This window comes from Anastrepha ludens, chromosome 3 (assembly GCF_028408465.1).
Source record: "Anastrepha ludens isolate Willacy chromosome 3, idAnaLude1.1, whole genome shotgun sequence".
NCBI classification, from domain to species: domain Eukaryota; kingdom Metazoa; phylum Arthropoda; class Insecta; order Diptera; family Tephritidae; genus Anastrepha; species Anastrepha ludens.
Genome location: NC_071499.1, coordinates 24780121 through 24800213, shown reverse-complemented (window position 1 = coordinate 24800213; position 20093 = coordinate 24780121). Strand labels below are relative to the sequence as shown.

At 36.0% G+C, this 20093-nt stretch overlaps 1 protein-coding gene across 1 annotated transcript in view; it reads right to left on the bottom strand.

Annotated features, from left to right (window-relative positions):
* LOC128857189 (pupal cuticle protein G1A) overlaps window positions 1–15966 on the bottom strand; it is a 44810-nt gene extending 28844 nt beyond the window's left edge. Inside the window, exon 1 of the mRNA XM_054092827.1 lies at window positions 15789–15966. Coding sequence (XP_053948802.1) covers window positions 15789–15800 — 12 coding nt within the window. The 5' untranslated portion in view covers window positions 15801–15966. The remainder of the gene's footprint in view (window positions 1–15788) is intronic.
* Window positions 15967–20093: the final 4127 nt, after the last annotated feature.

Sequence of the window (20093 nt, the reverse complement as noted above, 5' to 3'; positions counted from 1 at the left end):
ACAAAGTTGGACAACATTGAAAATTGTTTACAAAGTAGGGATGAGAGTATGTTCAGAGAAAAATCGTGATTTTAAGTAAGGCCTATTTTTGCCTTGGCGACTACGAGTATATACAAAAACAGAATTGTCTCATGTCGACCGTGGAATTCAAGATAAATTCTTATAATTAATTAAATTATTATAATAAATTCTTAGGTTGGATTAGGTTTTTGTGGCAGGCGGTTCACTAGTGGAATAGCCAACTCACTTAGAGCTTACAGGTCCCTTCTAGTACGACTGTGTAATACGGGAACCTCAGTAATTATTCATAATATTCCCACTTAGACGCTCTTATGAAGCGTAGGATAGATTTTATCCCCCCACCGGATAGTTCGGTAAGATAGTCAAAAGAGTATTTTCCTAACAACTTTGTTCTACTGCTAGCTACGGCTAGGGAATTATAGAAATGTATAAGATGCTTTCCATTTCAATTCAACCGGGCCATTCGGGTCATGTTCTTCGATTTCGATGTAACTCAGATATATTGCTCTCTAGTCAAAATAATGAGACACGTATTTTTTTGTTCGTCCGAAAAAATTTTTTTTCAAGAGTTATCGGCAATTTTGTTTTTCGGCTCAAAATCGATTTTTTTAATTAGATAAGAAATTTGTTTTTTTAAATACCCATAACTTAGTCAAATATGAACCGATTTTAATGATTCTGAGTTTAAAATGATCGTCATTACTGACAGGAGCGACTTAATGTAGAAACAATTGCAAAAAAGTAGTTGCAATTTTTTTATTTAGGAAAAAAGAAAAAAAATTGAGATTTTTCGAATTTCAATATTTCAAAAAGTGTTTTTTTTATAACTTTTTCCAAATCAAGAGGACACCTCAAACTTCAATTGAGTTGAATGCCCAGTAGCTAAAATGAGTTATTTTTGAGTAATGAATTTTTGAGTAAAAACCCTGTTTCGCACTTTTTGTTTTTTGGAATATAAAAAATGTTCAACTACTTTTTTGCAATTGTTTCTACATGAAGTCATTCGTGTAAGTAATGACGATCATTTTAAACCCAGAATCATTCAAATCGGTTAATTTTTGACTAAGTTATGAGCATTTAAAAAAAAAAAATTTCTTATATATTGAAAAAACATTGATTTTGAGCCGAAGAACAAAATTGCCGATAAATCTTGAAAAAAAATGTTTTCGGGCGAACAAAAAAATACGTGTCTCATTATTTTGACCAGAGAGCAACATATTTGAGTTACATCGAAATCGAAGAACATGACCCGAATAGCCCGGTTGAATTGAAATGGAAAGCATCATAAATTATAAAAAAATATTTGAAAAATATTTACGCGTCCTTTGCTTACAACGGAATTAAATTCTAAACGCTAGTTGGTCTACCCTGTATACTCGCGTTCAAGTACTATACACAATCAAATATAATTTTACGCGCCTACACTTCGTTACCCAAATGGACGATTTTACGTTTTTCCTGGAAATTGCAAGTTGCTTGGCGATAAAGCCAACAAATTTTGTTAAACTCTTAGCAACGGAACGGTATTGGTTTACACTGAGCACGTTATTTGGAGTTTAATCGACTAATATGCGCACAGTGTGTTTTTTGAACACTTTTTGAATAAAAAATTGTAAAAAAAATTTTTTAAGAAATTCATTCAGATCAGCTTTTTATATACTGGGTTGCCCATATTCGACGGACCCATGTGTTTTTTTTTACATCCAAGAACACATTTTTTTTGATATTGACGATAATAATCATTTTATTTGGTTCAAGTAGATTTGTTGACATCACTTTTTAAATATGATATCTCCCGAATGGCCGCCTTGAGCCTTCACGGCGTATTGTGCCCATTTTGCAGCATTTTCCATAGTTTTAGCTAACATTTCGGCTGAAATAGCGGCCATTTCCTCACGGATGTTATTCTTGAGCTCTTCTATGGTCTTTGGCTTATTAATATAAACCTTTGATTTTAAATATCCCAATATGCAAGAAGAAGTCAGATGGCGTTAAATCGGGCGAAAGCGGTGGCCAGTCAAAATCGCCATTTTTCGACATCAAACGACGAAACAATTTCTTCCAAAAATCGATTGTGGTGAGAGCTGTGTGTGGTGGAGCGCCGTCTTGTTGAAACCAGACATGACTCATACGCTTTCAACGAATAATTGGCATCACAAAAGTGGTTATTATATCGCGATAACGCTCCTGATTGACGGTAACAGCTTGACCATCTTCATCTTCGAAGAAAAACGGCCCATAAATCGTGTTCGCACTAACGCCGCACCAAACAGTGACTTTTTCATCGTAAAGAGGTACTTCTTGAATTACGTGACGATTTTCAGTGACGTAAATACGGCAATTTTGCTTGTTTATCGTCCCATTCAATAAGAAATGAGCCTCATCGGATGATTTTGTTCCCAAATTGCTCGTCATCTTCAGCCATTTCAATGACTCTTCGGACCCATTCCAATCGACAAGGCTTGTCCGCAGGCAACAATCTGGAGGCGCACTTTTCACATTATTTAATTTTTAATACGCACGTTGAGTTTTCACAATTGACTTCTTTTATTGAATGTAAATTTCAACAATTTGGGAGCGCTCGCTTGGCATGTACTGTTCCATGGTAAAAATCTGCATGGACTGGCGCTTCCAATGCGGTATGTCATTAAGCGATCTGACCTCTCTGTCAAAAGATACAGGGTTGCCAGATAGGTCCGTCGAATATGGGCAACCCTGTAGTAACGCTCACCGGTCGAAATGGAATGAGTAAGCAAAAGGGGAGTGAATGCAAATCGCCTTAGTTAATATTTACTTATTTGTAAAGGGTGCTTTTTTTGAAATAAAACTATTGAATGAAGTATGGGGTACTTTATTCGGTACACTCCTTTATACCTTTATTTAACATCTATGTACTTTTATACACACATACACTTTTTATTGCTAGGAGAGTCCAGATATTGTAGTAAGGTGAATCTACTGAGGCCCTCGCCTCATTTGAATTGCTGTGTTTTTTAAAAGCGTGTAAACGGGAAGCGGTACCAGCTGGTGGTAGTAGACGAAGAGGAAGGCCTCCTCTGCGTTGGAAAGATCAGGTGGAGAAGGACTTGGCTTCACTTGGTGTGTCCAATTGGCGCCGGTTAGCACGAGAAAGAAACGACTGGCGCGCTTTGTTAAACTCGGCCAAAATCGCGTAAGCGGTTATCGCGCCAATTAAGAAGAAGAAACGGGAAGCGAAAAATGGTTTTTAGTACTTATTATCAGGATTTTATTTTCCGATCTATTATTAAAAAATACAAATTTTTGTTGGCCATACGAAGTTAGTTCAAAACGTGGTCAGACTTCAAAAAATGGTCTTCATGTGGACAATGGACACAGTTATACCCAGTTCTACTGAACTGATTTTGATGAAATAAAATTTAAATGACGTAGAATTAATGTCCTTATCGTGTGAAATACGATTATTTGGGGAAAAAAAACTTTAGTATCTTTTTCGGACCTTCAAAGTAAAAGAAGGTCAAAAAACGGTTTGTCATCCTTGAACGCCCGCTATTTTGTCAAATTTTACTTTTTTAAAGACAGTAGTTCACACGTTAACGACATTCATACTGAACAAGAACGTTGTTCCTTTTTCATCTTTTTCATTTCAAACACGTGTGAGCGCCGGAATCCGTGCCGCCAGCGACATGCCGTTTTTTGAGAGACGCTTTTTTTGAAGGCTAAAAACTTTTTGAACGAACCTCGTATGTCCAACAAAAATTTTTATTTTTTAACACTAGATCAAAGAATAAAATACTTAAAGCAATAATAAAAAAAACCTTTTTTTTCGTTTCCGTTTCACACGCTTTTAAGAGGTTATATACAGTTAGAATTTTCAAAAAATCGATTTTGTTTTTATTTTATTTTCTTAATGTAGTACATATGTATATTTAAGAATGTACACAAAAAATTGAATATCGTTCCGGGTAATATTTTCGAAGTTACACGCAAATTTTAAAAGGGGTTTCAGAGAATTTTTACCCCATGTAAAGTGTTTTTCAAACTTGAAACGCGTTTTTCTCAAAACCGTGTTTTCGAAGTCGGTGGACACGATTGCTCAAAAACGGGTGCACCGATCGTTTTGAAATTTGAACACAACCTTCTCAGATATATTTTCCAGGTACTAAGCGAAACAATAAGAATTCTCATGATTTTTTCTATTTTTTTAGGCAATTTTTCGCCAAAGTTTTTGTAGAAAATTCGATTTGTTTTCCTATAGCCGCCATTTTATCAAAAATTGAAGTTTTGACTATTCCTTCGATTAATACTCAGCCTTATCTATCCACAAAAAAAATCTAATTAGTTTCTCGATTTCAGATAATCCAAACCGGAGATATTTTGTCTACCGTCGAACACTTTTCTTCGGAGAACGCTTGGGAGTCGTACATTTCAATATTTTCACTAACTTTACATGCTATAATTAACTCTAAAGTAGACATTATTTGAATAGTTAAAAATTGTATTTGTTTAATAAAATCGTTCTTTGTAAAAAAATCTCAAAAAAACGTGATTTTTCAGCCTTAAGGCCAAAAAACATCATTTCAAATAAGGCGAGGTATTAGAGGTAGTCAGAATTTTCAAAAAATTTGATTTTTTTGCATTTTCTTAAAGCACAATGTCTTAAAAATATTGTGTGAAAATTTGAAGTGAATCCGAGAGTGTTTGAGAGGAAGTAGGTAGCAACAGCTGCAAAACTTTAAATGTGCTTTTCTCAAAACCAATTTTTTACAACAGGTGATCACTGTAACTTAAAAATCGTGATCACTGAAACTTAAAAATCACTGTAACATTCAATAAAATTTATACAGCTTTTGAAAAACATAAAAAACTCGTGCCTGATAGAAAAAAATTTTTTTATTTCAAAAATTTCAATTTTTTTTTAACAATTCATTTTCGGTTTTTTTTCTCGAAAATATGCAAAATATTTCCTGAGGCCGCCATATTAATAATTTTGACAAAAAAACATAAAATGCTTCGATAAGGCACAAGATCATCTATTAATAAAACTAATTTCCCTTGTCTGATTGGTTTTAGAGGAATCTCCAAGGACTTGTGATGATCATCGCAAGGGACTTCTGGAGGAACGAGTACTGAGCAGCAAATAACTTTTACAATTATAATTTTTTTTGTTAAAATTTTGTTAAAATCAAGTCGAATTATGATGTATTAAAGCTATGTTTTTAGTTTTGTGAAATAAAGCAATTGACTAGCAAAAAAAATGTATTGAAAATCATGATTTTTTCGGGCCTCTGACCATCCTTAACCCCTTAAAGGTGGTACCGGTAAATCAGCTGATTTGATTTTTTTTCTTTCGCCCTGTCCATGTGGCTCTCAGCACAGAATGAAACAAGATGAATTCATTATTTGTTTCATTTTATTTAAATACTTAAAAAGAAAGTGTAAATAAAAACTGTGTCTCTGTAAACTCATAGTTACTCATACGCCGTGAAGCACCGAAACAACTGAGCAAGCCGAAATGGCACGTGCTCATCATTTTCTCTCAAGTTTCAAATGTTTATTTATCGGTAAAACTTTTATTGAAATAAATATTTGTAAATATGTCAAAACATACACATTTCTTAGATATAATTTTAAAGTGTTAGAGGTGTCAATACAATCGAATACAAATGTCAACGCTTTGCATATCAAATTTATATATGGTAATGTACAAGGACCTACAGTGTATATGTATACATATTTAAACTACGTCGATGCACATTTCTACTCAACCAACTCAATGGCAGCAGCTGTCACTGACAGTTATTTTTATTTATGTATATGGTCCAAAGCCCATTGCCCATGTATTGCGGTGGCTTTTACGATAACTGGCTGCCGTAAGTGCCTTTACAAGTGCATACTCGAGATATGTACATATTTGATTGCATTATTGTGTTTCATTGCCTTTTAAGTGTGGCAATTAAGGTAAATGGGAGGTCTGTCGCAAAAGTTCCTGAACTCATTTCATATCTTAGACACCAGTGATGCCATCTAAGACGTGCATGATCCTACACCTGATTTAATAGAAGCCGAGTTAGGGCAATTACGAGTAATGTGACCTTAAGTAAATAAATAAATACTCTCGAACCATCGCGCACTGATAGGTTTTGGTACGGAGTCGATGAGCAAAAATACTTCTAGTCCAGATAAGAAAGTGAGGTTTTGGTCCCAGCTTTACAAAATTATAAGAAGTAATAAATCATAAAACAGGCTTACCCAGAATCAAGGCACTCCTTACACAAAGTAAGTGGCCGCAAAAAGGGGCCTTGTTCACTCCTCTCGGAAGCATAGGGCCTCGACAAGACTCAGTCTTGCGTTGGTTTCGTTAATCTGTTTTTGATTTTTGGCAGGGTAGGTGATTAGCCTGCCGCTACTAGTCCTAAGTAGTGGAAATGTCCACCTGTCGTCGCTTACGTAAAACGCCTTCTTACTGCTTAGAGCGCCATCTGCACTTCACATTTTTCTGGCAGAAGGATCACACAGATGGTTGAGGACTTCGCTAAATTTGGTGTGTCTGCGCTATTACCGCGGTCGCCCGCTTTCTCTTGTTGGCGCCACTGATGCAATGTGTAACTGTGAGTTTTTCTTTACTTTTTTTTTTTTCTTGTTTGAGCAGCCACAGTGCAAATAATGCGCAGACTATTGTGCGGGAGTAAGGGTGGAAAGGATAAGCTTTTGGGGTTGAGGAATGGAAATGGAGGATTTTTTTCTTGTTTTGTTTTTTAGAAACAGGCTGATAACGAATCCGAAGCGATAGGCTGTTGACAAGGCGTGCGCAAAAGAGAAATCTTCTCGCTATTCTATAAGCAGGCTGTCGATAGATGGACTAACACGGATACCTGCAAACTAACGAAATAAACGAGAGACCAATTTGAAGTAAACCAGAACTGTCGAGTTTTTAAGAAAGCCAAGAGCAGACACCTTCAGAATTACGTCCGCAATAACCGGTCTCTCAGAGGCTATGCCAGGAAGATGGGATGGTCGTACAAAGGTAGATATAGAAGCTGAAGAAGCGATCCAGAAGAATTTAAGAAGACTGTCTCTCACTATCTGTGTGAGTGCCCAAGGTTGTGTGCTCCACGACCTATAGAATACTAGGGGGATTATCGATGGTCAACTTAAAAGAAATTGCAGAAAGAAAATAGACAACATAGCCAGATTCATAGTCAAATTAAGATGGTTCGACTAATAAAAAGTAGAGGTTCAAGAAGTGGTGTATCAAAATGGCATATTTTGTGCTAATTAAGTCTGGGATGTGTCACTCAGGCAACACCTGCACCACCACCACCAAAACACTAACACTGACGTTTGAACAAAGTTAATTTTATAATAAGACCAAATAAAGTGAAAATATAAAAACTACTGAAATATGTAAAGGGTCTTTGAAAAGTGGCGCCTATATATAGACGAGTGACGAGAAACCTGACACCTATAGTGAATAGTTCCTCGATGGTATATTTTTTATCAGGTATATATGAGGCGTCTGCTTGACCTGCCAGCTCAACTTAAGCTCATCTAAGAAAAGGTTCGAAAAAGAAATATTGGCCCTTGATATCCATATTTTTTAGTATATCGCCGTATTAAAAAATCGTATATGCTGTAAAGCATCTTTCAAAAGTGACGCCTGCATGTTGATTGGCTAGATGGTGGGTTAGACTGGTGATTCAATCAGAATCCAACCCGCACTTCCGCACCACTTTTTTGTCCCACGTCTAAATGTGAATAGTGAATAGTTTTTAGATGGTACTTCTTGTTCATCATCGTCATCATCATAGCATCACAACTACGGAGTGAACCATTGCAATTCGCCTCCACGTCATTCGGTCATCAGCTTTTCGTTGGATGTCAGATATACCCATGGCTCCAAAGTCGCCTTCAGTGTCATCTCTCCATCGTTTCTTCAGCCGGCTTCTTCTACTATCGTCTTGTGGATTTGTTTCGAAGTTCGTTTTCTTTTTTAGCTCTATCGTTGCTCATTCGTAGAATGTGAGCGTACCATCGAATCCTTAGAGCTTTGATGCAATGTGTATCTGTGTCCTTTTATTTGTTTTTTGCTTGTTTTAGCAGCCACAATGCAAGTAATGCGCTGACTTTTGTGGGGGACTAAGGATTGGAAGGATAAGGTGCTTTGGGGTTGAGGAGTGGGATTTTTTTTATATATTTTTTTTTTATTAAAAACTAGAAAGTAGGAAAGTAGGCAAGTTAGGAAAAGTACGAGGACCGTGCTTTACGTGGGATTCGAACCCACAACCTCTGGGACGACAGGCTGAGTTCATATCCACCATATTTTAATAATTCTGGATTGATTGCGTCAGTACCACAGCTCTTCTCAATTTGTTCTACTTAAAATTTAAGGTGTTCTTTCTTTTTTCGGCTTATTACCTTGTAGTCCATGTAGTCGTCTTTAATATTTGTAAAGTACAATTTTAATCATGGATACTTAGACAAGGCAAACTTTGTTGTTTTTTGCAGCGCTGCTCAGTTTTGTCTTGCACTCACTGACTAATTTCGAAGAGCAGCGTGGGCTAGAAAGGGCTCTAAGTGTAGCTTGACTGTCACTACAAACTCCAATACTACTACCCTGCCAATGTTTCCCATGTTACATTCACGACAGCCCAGACTTTCGTTAAGATCCTTTACTTAATATCACTTTTTTAATATTCATTTCAATTCGTGGCGAGACCAAAAGCTTGAATATTTTATTTATTTTTTTAAACTGTGAGTTTACTTTCAGGCGTCTTCCACTGAAAATTCAAAGAGTTTACCCGCTCAATCCTTTGAAGCTATTTGTAACATTTGAGGTGGAAAAAAACGGGCAGCTTGTCGTTTAACTGCGTGTGCTTCTAGGAGATATTATTGGCACAAAATATTGGCACATAGAATTTGCAAATTTTTGACTTTGATTTTTGATTTCTATTAGTTTTGGCCTATGGGACTTCTGTGCAATGACGTGGTGAATCGTGTTCGAAACGAAAGATCGAACGATCAGCAGGGAATACTCTCTGTAATCATGTCTCAATAACCACATTCACCAGACTTGACCACCTATGAGTGTTTTTGGTCCCGCAAACATACGGAGAAGCTAAATACCGCAAAGCCAACCCGAAAAGCGCATATTAGAAGTTTATTCAGCAGTTAAAGGGGCCCTGGTAAAATAAATGATTTTAAAATATCAAAAAAAAAAAATTGTAGAAAACAAAAGGAACCCGCTCTTTCAACCCGCTTTCCTTAATAAGTGAATGCAGTTAACTTTGACCCCCCATACTTTTTGCCATCTTCACTAACCGATCCCTGTAATTGCACTTTTTAAAATGCGCGCCAGTTAAAGAGGTTAAGGTAAAGAAAGCAATTTTTCTTGAAAAATACTAAATAAGTAAATTCTCAGTTGCATTTTCTCAGGCAATTCTTAGAATAAATAGAATTAAAATGCGCTTCAGTAGCTTCTAAAGAGTAGCTTAGGAAAAAATATTCCACAAGTAGATACGAATAAAAGCTGAAAATTCCAATTTATCTCACGCTTCAAGTGGAAAAAATCTACGAAACTGCAGCAATACTGACTTTAAAATCAACTGAAACAGAAAAACAAAGCAGCTGAAAATATGGTTCACATGAAAACAGATGCTACAGAGAAGCGGAGAAGTCAAAAGTAAACAATTCAAAATAAACTTTCACCAACGAGTGAGAGAAAAATAAACATTGCAAAAAAAAATACTTTGTGTAAAAACAAGAAAACAAAAACAGCAACACATAGAATTAAGAAATAAAATACCGTTGCGTGCTTTTACTGACTTCAGTAACTGCGAAAGGATTTATTGCGATGTACCGTCACACGATGTTTTCTCTCAATCTGCTGCTATTCGCGCCCTTTTGATTTTAAATTTTTAGTGAAAACTTATAAGCTCGTTTCGACGACTTCATGCTTGCATGAGTGTGCATATGTACATTATACTACAATAAAACTTGTTTTGCTGAGAACTAGTGACATTAGCTTTATTGCTGCAAAACCGAACTAGTATAAAAGAGACTAGTTGGAACCCAGTTGAAAATAGCTAAAGGAAGATAAATAAAACTATTTTAGCTGAGAACTAGTGACATAAGTGCTATTGCTGGAAAAACGAACTAGTGTAAAAGAGACTAGTTGGAAACCAGTTGAAACTGGTATAAGAAAGATAAATAAAACTATTTAGGATAGTGATATAAGTGTTGCAAAAACCAACTAGGCTGAAAGAGGCTAGTTGAAAACCAGTTGCAAATAGCTAAAGGAAGATCGGTACAACTCTTTTAGCTCGCAGCTCACAGTGATATAAGCGTTATTGCTGCATAAACGAACTAGTCTAAGCCAGATCAATAAAACTAATTATTTTAGCTGAGAACTAGTGGCATAAATGGTATTGTTGGAAAAACGAACTAGTGTAACAGAGATTAGTTGGAAACCAGTTGAAACTGACTTAAGAAAGATCGATAAAACTATTTTAGTTAAGATGGTGAGTGATATAAGTGTTGCGAAAACAAACTAGGCTAAAAGAGACTAGTTGAGAACCAGTTGCTAAAGGAAGACCGGTAAAACTCTTTTAGCCCACAGCTAGTGATATAAGCGTTATTGCTGCAGAAAGGAACTAGTCTAAGGCATATCAATAAAAAAATAAAAGATCGGTAAAACTCTTTTAGATCAATAAAACTATTTTAGCTAGGATAGTGATATATGTAATTGTTATTGTTGTGAAAACGAACTAGGCCCAAAGATGCTAGTTAGGAACCACTTGAGAATGGGTAGAGGAGAATTAATAAAACTATTTTAGCTCAGCACTAGCTGTATAAGTGTTATTGCCGCAAACACGAACTAGTATAAAAGATACTAGTTGAAAACTAGTTAAAAATGGCACGAAGATTTTTACAAAAATGTATTTCTTAGTTTTTTTTAAATAATTTAAGTAGAGAAAGTGGTCTGATAACTCAAAAAAATTGCGCGTATACGCAAATTTTTTTTTTTTTTGACACATATTTTTAACATTTCAGCCTGTCATGTCACTTAAGTTATTCGGTGCAAACAACTAAACAGGCCATTATCATGAAAAACTTATCAATTTAAAAAGTTGAACCCGTCTAGAGTGGTGAGATATGCACAAAAGAAGAAGTCAATTTTAAAAGCCAGCCTAGGCCTTCTACAGCAGTGGCATTCGATTCTCCACCACTGCACATTAGGTCAAATGACCGTTTTTGCTGTATAAAAGTATGAGAATGAAAGTGCCGTTTTAGTTTTGTTGTTGTTGTTTTCTAATTAGAAATACTTTAAAACAAAGGTGCGTTGATTTTATTTTCACTTAATAAAAAACACCGTTACACAGGCACCCGTCAAAGTCAATCGACGTAACTTTTCGTGTAAATTTGCTTGCGCGCTTGGTGAACTTTGAGTCCGCTTTTCTCGAATTGTGTTGAAAATAATTCATTAGTGTAAAATGGAAAATAAAGAGGTATGTAAGTATATATATGAATTTAATTAAAACGCTTTATATTTATGTTGCTATATTTGTAAATAAATTATTAGTCTACATAACCTTGAAATGATACAAGTTATCTTAAACGTTGACTTTCTGGAAGCCCTATAAAATTTTGACCCCATTTGACCTCTTTCAAATTAGAAAAAATACATGCATTGTTATTTAATGAGTTATTAACAATTTATTTCAAATTGCGATTTTTTGCGTTTTAATAGTAATTCCACTTCCCTTTAGGCATCCTCGGTATAGAAAAAAACGATATGTTTGAAATATGGCGAAAAGAACGTTCCCAAAAAAAAACCAACTTTGATGCCGTTTTTAATCATGTTCTTGGAAAAATTAAGGACATTCATATTTCGGTTGAAATGAAGAAGAATTTAATGCAAAAACTACGTTTTTTTATTGTAAAATTAACGCAAAAGTGGAAAAAATGCCACTGAAAGATAAACGTCTTAAAGATTAAAATCATTCGTGGCTAAATTCAGAGTTAAAGTTGATGGTCAATAGCATTCTCAAAAAAGCAACTAGTACCATTGTTGGTCGTCGGCGTATGCCATTCACCAAAAAATCAGAATTTGGCAAAAGAAAGGAAGCCGCATACTATTCAACTGAGAAAGCTGATACTAGTCTTCTTGTTCGTGCAGCAGCAACATCGGCTCCTATACAAGGGGATACCGATTTGGCTGCAATCCTGAAAGAAAGTATGGAAAGCCCAACAAGGCCCCCTAAGATGTGTATTCAAGCTACCAAATCGCCACTTCAACTTTCTGCAGATGAGGCTTTAGCTTTCCTTTTTGAAAATAATTTTTCAAAAGAGCAGTACAACGCAATACGTTACGAAAATAAGTTATGAAACTGCGATATTTATCCACACTATTCTAAAATTGCAGCCGCTAAATTCAAATGCCGACGTCAGGGTATAGAAGCAAATGATACTCTTGTAAAAGTTTCATTGCAATCTATTTTAGAGCATACGGCTGAAGGAATTGCTGAGATGCAAAAAGAAGTTTTTCAAGTAGTATTGGAAGAAGAGGCCAAGGAGTCTGTTAGACATATTTAATAGGTTTGTCGATACTTCAAATCCATTAATTTCCACACTACTTTTAAATAGAAGCTTACAAAAGTGAAAACCTTCCACACTTCCTTCAGAAGTAATTGAACTATTATGTTGCGAAGAATTTAATCTTAACAACCAAGACGATGAAATTAATGAAACTGAGGATTTTATATTTAAATTAAATCTACAAAATGAATTAGATTTAAGGAATTAATAATGTTTTCTATAATTAAAACAAAAATTAATGAATTGTCACGCTTACATTAATTGTTACAAAAGGGTTAATTTTAATTTGTGGTTGTTAATGGGTTAAATTCCTTTTTTTTAGATTTATTCTTACTAGTGAATTGCTGACTAGTTTTGGTTTGAATATCATGATTTTCTATATGTAATTAATTAATTAATTAATAAGTTTTAAAACTGCATAACGAAAATCGTTCCAGAAATTCTAACTAAAACCGTGGAATTGGTATGAAAAGTTTGTGGAATTTTTTTAATTTTTGCGAATTTTTGTATAAAACTTGAAACTTGGGTATTTGGCATTTATTAGGCAATGAGCTATACTTTTGCACCAAAATAAATAATGAAAAAAAATTATGAAAAAATTAAATTTCTCAAACTTAAATCGCTTTTGTAAAAAAATGAGCTAAAGTTTTATACAAAAATAAATAAAAATAATTTATCTAAAATTTTTTTCTCAAACTTATATTGCTTTTGTTAAGAAATGAGTTAAACTTTTATACAAAAACAAAAAATTAAAAATATAAAAAAAAGAATTCCGAATTGCTTTTTTTAACTCTTATACAAAAATAAATAAAAATAGTTTTATGAAAAAATTTATTTCTCAAATTTATGTGGTTTATGTTAAAAAATGAGCCAAACTTTTATACAAAAATAAATCAACAAATTTTTTGTCTCAAATATATATGACTTTTCCACAAAAATAAATGAAATTAATTTAAAAACATAAAAAAAATTCTGAATTTATATGACTTTGTTATGCAAGGAGCTATACTTTTGTAAAAAAATATTTGTTTTTTAATAAAATTTAAAAGTTAAAAATAATAAAATTTTTTTTTTTTTAATTAAAAAAAAATTAAGAAAAATAGTCAAAACTGATTAAAATACGAGGGTCGTTTAAAAAGTCCGTCAAAGTCAGTGAGATAGCACTACTGGTGCATATCAAAGTTATGCTTAGTTAGCAGCATCTCTTGGTAGAACACACACCAAGTTTCAGCCAGATCAGCCTATTTCTTTGTGCTTGGCATTCCTTTGAATCGGGGAAGTCGAGTGATTTTCCTTTTCCATCACGACAGCGCACCAGCTCACACCTCAGCAGTTGTAGTCCTAAAATTTTTGGGGATAGGGTTCTAACTCGTTTCATATCCCTGTTCCTATTCCAATTACACATCCACATCCTATTCTCCAGACTTGGCTCTCACGGATCCCACCGACTACTATTTGTTCCCTATTTTGAAAACGTGGTTATCGGAAAACGATTTTATTCAAATGTGGAGGTGATTGCAGAATCGAATGGCTATTTTACAGACATCGACAAATTCAATTATTCGGAACGCCTTGGACGAAGTGTATAAGCCTGAAGGCTCCTACTTTGAAGCGAAATAAACGTTTGAAGTATTTTTTTATTTTTGCACGCACTTTTCCAGCGACCCACGTATTGATGTCCTAGCATCTAGCGTGTGGCATAGATGTCATATCATGCGTATGTAATTCATATTCATTTGTAATTCATATCTCCTTTGCATCAAAAAATGCAAATTCTCCTTTCCTCAGCTCAGGCTCTTAATGAAATTGAGTAGATCCATAAAATCTTAAGAGGAAATCTTACTTTTAAATTTATTTCAAAAAGAAATCTTTTCTAAGGTAAATAAAACCTAAATCGTTTATCAAAATTTTTTATTGTTTCCTTTGTTGGTGCTTTCTAAGTTCCTATAAACTTTTCAGCGCTCAGTACTGCAGTTACGCTCCAGTGTCTATAAACCTTGTTTCGGTCCCTAATAAATTTCAGAAATTTTTTAGTGAACCATCGTCCAATTTTTTAAGGTTTTCTATCGTCCAATATTTTAAGATTAAGGAAAAAAGCTTGCGAGTATTTGTTAAAGATATATTTTACAACATTTTAAAGTGGGCTAATTTATCGTCACAGTTTGAAAGAAGCCAACTGCAGTACCAGTCCAAAGAGGAACTTTCGTGCTTCCGTCAAAATGTGCAGCCATAAAGGATGATGTTGAATGTGAACCACACCTAAACGTCAACGACACCGTTGGACTTCTTTCTTTGGGGTTATTTGAAAGATAAAGTGTACGTCGATAAGCCAGCAACAATTCAAGAGCTAAAGGATGAGGTAATTCGGCACATTAACGGCATAGAACCTCAATTATGCCTCAGCGTCATCGAAAATTTGGACCATCGGATGGAGGTGTGCCATCGAGGCCGTGGCGGCTATTTGGCCAATATTTTGTTTCCTATGTAATTGAGCTATACCAATATTAACATAATAAAGACAAATAGCAATAAATTTTTAAAACAGTTGTATTTTATTCAAAATCAACACTGGCCCTTGAAGCTTAACCACCCGTTAGATAAGGAACTATTTGCATTTGGTGGTCTTTGGAGGCGTGCCGCCGAGGCCACGGCAGCCATTTGGCCAATATTTTGTTTTGTGCATAATTGAGCCATACCAATATTATCATAATAAAAAGAAATTATAATAATTTTTTAAAATAATTGTATTTTATTCAAAATCAACATCGGCCCTTGAAACTTAATCACCATTTATTATAATTTTTTTAAAGTCTCTCTATGTTGCGTTGGTTATTGGCTTGAATTTGGAAAATTCTATGCTTACAAACCTTTACACAAATTTTGCAATGTTTTGAAAAATATTTACGCCTGACTTCAGACAGCAGGCACTGGTTACATTAGTGGCTAAGAGTCACTAGTTAAGACTTATGGCCGCTGTCTGGTTGCCGGCATAAAAGTGGTTGCCCGCATTACAATAATTCCCATATCGAAAAAGGTGTAAAGCTCTTGAATTTTTATATTCACTAAGTTTTCCATGCCTTTATAGTATTTTTTTTTATATCAAAAAAAACAAAGGTATTAAAATCCTTCGGAAATATCCTCATATCGTAGAAACAAAATAACAACAACAACATCTCAACCCAACTGCGTACCTTTAAAGCCATTTTTTCACAATTTCACTTGAACTACTTTGTACTAGTTAACGAGACTTTTGTTAATAAACAGATCACTTTTCAGCTTGCGACTTGCGATTGGCGACTAGCGGCTTTGCTATTTTACTTTTGCACTTCGACAGGCAGGCAATTCGTTGTTGATCAAACGTTTTCAAAAACGCACTAAAAACTGTTTCAATTTCGTATTCTTGGCGTTTATTTATATGCTTGGGCCATAAAGTTGTGGCAGCGGCAGCCGCTTTGTGAACAACAACAACAATATATAGTAACTACAACGTTGGTGCAGCAGCCCAGCAAAGCTGAAAAATTGAAACTGTAACTCGGCTGCAGAAACGAGTTTTATTGTTTTCAGTTTGTTTTTCTTTTATGTAGTTTTCCGGTGCAAAATTCATAGCAACGCGTGAGCTGCGTCGGATTACATGCATGCTTACATGTGTATGTATGTCTGCGGCTGTGTTGCTGCACCAAATCGGCAATGTGGCATTATTAATGAGAGCAAAAAATCCAGCAACACTAGCAACAACAACAAAAGCAATTGTATCAGCTGCAACAATGCAAAATCAACTTAACTGCTGCTGCTGCCACCGCCGCTGCACGATTTTTCACTGGGCACTTAACAAACTGCAAGTTGCAAGTTGCAAGTTGGGGTGGCGGCTTAGGCTTAAGCTTAAGTTAAATGTCTGCGATTGGACTTTAAATTGTGTGTTATTTATTTTATTTTGATTTGTATGCATTTATGTCTTTTTTCGTTTTGTTTTTGTAATTTGTTAGATAACTGAAAAGCAGTAACGTGTGACCAGCAGCAAAAACAAGAAATATTTTAGGGTTGGGTGATTTGAGATCTTGAGAACATCAACTGAACTGAAGTGCTTGCGGTTAAAGTGTGTAGTTCATGGCTATGCGCATGCAACTCCATCTAGAATTCGTGCGGCGGCACTTTGACGATTCAATGCGAAATAACGCGGAGTAAAAGTTGTTCTTCCATACATTTTCAGAAGCCTCTCATAGCCTAAGATCTATATTAAAAAGGAAAAACAGAGAAGGCATGGACTTCGATCCAACGATTCTCTCCATGCCCCTTGACTCCATGCCATCTAGAGTCGTGCTTGACAAGAGATACAGTGTAGTGCTGCCAGAGACTCAACTGTGGTCAAATTCAGAAAATGAGCCCGGCAAACACTGTTTTCGCATTTTCACGGATGGCTCCTAGACCGAGCATGGCTCCGGCTTTGGGGTCTACGTGGAATCCAGCAGGACAAAACTGCACTTTGCTCTTGGAATGCATGGATCTGTGTTTCAAGCGGAGGTGTATGCTGTTTTAGAAGCGATGAACTTTGTTGTGGAAAACCGATGGGGAGGCAGATCCGTATGTGTCTGCAGCGACAGCAAAGCTGCGCTCATGGCCTTAGACAGCATTTCAACCACTTCAGGGGTAGTTGAGTACTGTAAATCCAGGCTGAACTATGTCGGTAGACAAAATAGCCTGATGCTAACATGGGTCCCGGAACACGTGGGTATCGTGGGTAACGAGACCTCTGGCTCCTTAGCTAAGATGGGCTCTGCGGCCAACTTCTTTGGACCAGAGCCCGTTTTGCCACTCCCTTCTCCTGCCATCAAAGCCACGGTTAGCAAATGGGTAACTACAGCCCACAAGCGAGCTTGGCAGGTTGAAAGAGGCTGTAGATGGACCCAACTGATGTTACCTGTCATGCCCGATCGACTGTCGCAAACCCTCCTGTCATTAAGCAGAGGGGAGTGCAGACAGCTGGTTTTACTGATGACGGGCAACTTTCTGTGGGCGAAGCACATGGAAAAGGTAGGCATCTCAGACAGTGTAGTCTGCCCAACTTGTAAAGACAAAAAAAAAAAAAATTTTAAAAAGCAAGGCCTTTTTAGTATAAATTATTTTGTTGTTGTCTTTCGTCGGATATAAATCCGAGTCGTTCCGGTAACGTACAACCGACTGTCGTGGGAATGTAAATTATTTTATAGTCATCATTGGCGCTTAAACTCCTCCTCCTATTTGTAGCGTTTTACGTTTTGTTGTTGTTCCACAACTCCCGAAACCTACAGTTTTACACCATCTCCGTATGACGGATGGTCTTTAGACGAAATTTGACAGTGTTTCCTGTCCGGGGTCTCGAGCCTATGCACTTCCGAATGATAATTACAAACCAGTCAAATCAACTACGGTGGTCGGCAAGTCATCTTTTATTAAGTTTAGGTAGCGTGGAGTGGTTTGCTGTAGTTATAAGAAGTTAGATGGTAATTGGAGAAGGCAGTGCAATAGAAGCGAACCCTTAAACTAGAACTCTATACTAAGCATTCCAGGTACTATGGCACTCAGCACCTTAGATTTAGATTTCTTAGGAGTTTGCACTTTTATATCATGGTCTTGTGTGCCCTGTACTAATCAGAGTACCTCATCCAAACCCTGTGTCCTTATAAAACTTAAGACAGAGCTGCGTTGGACTGAGCGTATGTGCCTTTATTCTGGCCGCAAATGGTCGTGATGTCTCAACCTTATCCGCGTTATAACGCTGCAGGCTTTGGAGGCTCCTGGGATTGGTCACAAAAGCGACAAAAGTTAGTGGACCATATCCCGATCATGTGTAGCTGACTGTGCAGTCTGAAATGGCCCTAGAGCATTCCCAGTTTATTGAGGAGAGTTATGAGTTTTTTAAACCTCTTTTGGTGGCCATCGGCACAGACCGTTTGGTTCTGGAGCCATATATTCCATTGCCTATGCCCTCTGGTATCTTCGAGCCAACTGTGTACCATGAGTGAGTGCACTCCTGGAGTTTCCCCTCAAATGCAGGTCTATTTCAGTTTACCTTGTAGTTGAGCTCAATTCTGAACTTATATTCGAATTTGATGACTTTAGTGATATCATCTCTGGATAAGTGGGAGCTGCAGACTCAGCAGTTCCATGTTGTTAGATGACATCTCTTCCCTCTACCGAAACATTTCCTGGTAATATTAAACAGGGTACGCTTTTCTGATTACTGAATAACTATAGCAGCGGCGTCAGCTCAAGCATATCCTCCATCGCAGCTGTAAGGCATGTCCGCATCGCCCCGTGATGCACACCCATGCTAAGCCTTGAAGCTTAGTTAACGCAGCCCGCAGTGTCGAAGGAGTGGTTATCGATACCCAAGCGAGCGCTCCATAAGTTATCATTGGTCTTATTATCATCACGTAAATTCATTCAGAGACGTTCCTGCTAGACGTTTGCAGATCTTGAGAGCCTTTGTTGCTATCGATGCTGTGCGCGAAATGATTGAGAGAGATCTTCATGTCACGGTATGTGGCCATAATTTTGGGCATCCTCGGGCATTGGTGTGTCGAACATTAATAAGATCTGGAACGGTCACCTTGTGGTAGAAAAAAAATGTTCACGTTGGATCCTATACAACTTAAAAAACACCCTGAAAACGCGAATGCACAAAGTGCTCCGAAAATTGGTTCGCACGCATGCAAAAGTGTATTGATCATCACGGATGACCACCTACATATATATATTACATATAGGGCCACAACATTTTGACCAATTTTAACTTTTTTTTATTTTTTTAGCTCACTAGTCGTTCGTAGAAACTATATTTGAGAAATTTTGCATTTATAAGAGCTGGAAAAATTTTCATCAAAATTAAAAAAAATTGGGTCACAGTTTTATTGCCCATTAAATTTTAATACAATAAAATGGACGTTTAAGGTGGGACAAAATTTTAGTTGATTTTTTATAATTTTTCCCCTGCCGATATTGCGTATTTTCTCAATAAAAGAAATACCGCCAGGGTAAAAGATGATGAAAAACCCAGCACACGGATGTAGCGCTACGTAAGTAAGTAGCATAAATATATTCAAGCCTGAAAATAAACAAAATTTTGGAAGAATTAAAGGCAATGTCCGAAATACCTGGACCACTAGGCATGGAATTGCTTTTATATATTATATTTTTCCTCAAAACCAGTTATCTGGTTATAAGGCGTAAGTGTCGTACGAGTATTATCTTCCGTCGTACAGCTTTTAACGTAAATTTTAAGAGGACTGAAATCACAATCAACTGTTCTGTTAAATTCTCTGCAATTTTAATATATGGCTTTTACGGTATTTTGCGAATGCCCTTAATATATTTTTAGCCATTTAAAATTTTCGACATACAAGAATACGACATTTACGACGCACTGGTGCATACTCCAAGTAATTAAAGAAATGAAAATAAATTTAAATTTTCAAAAAAAACAATAGTCAAAAAATTTTTCTTTATATATTAACTATAAA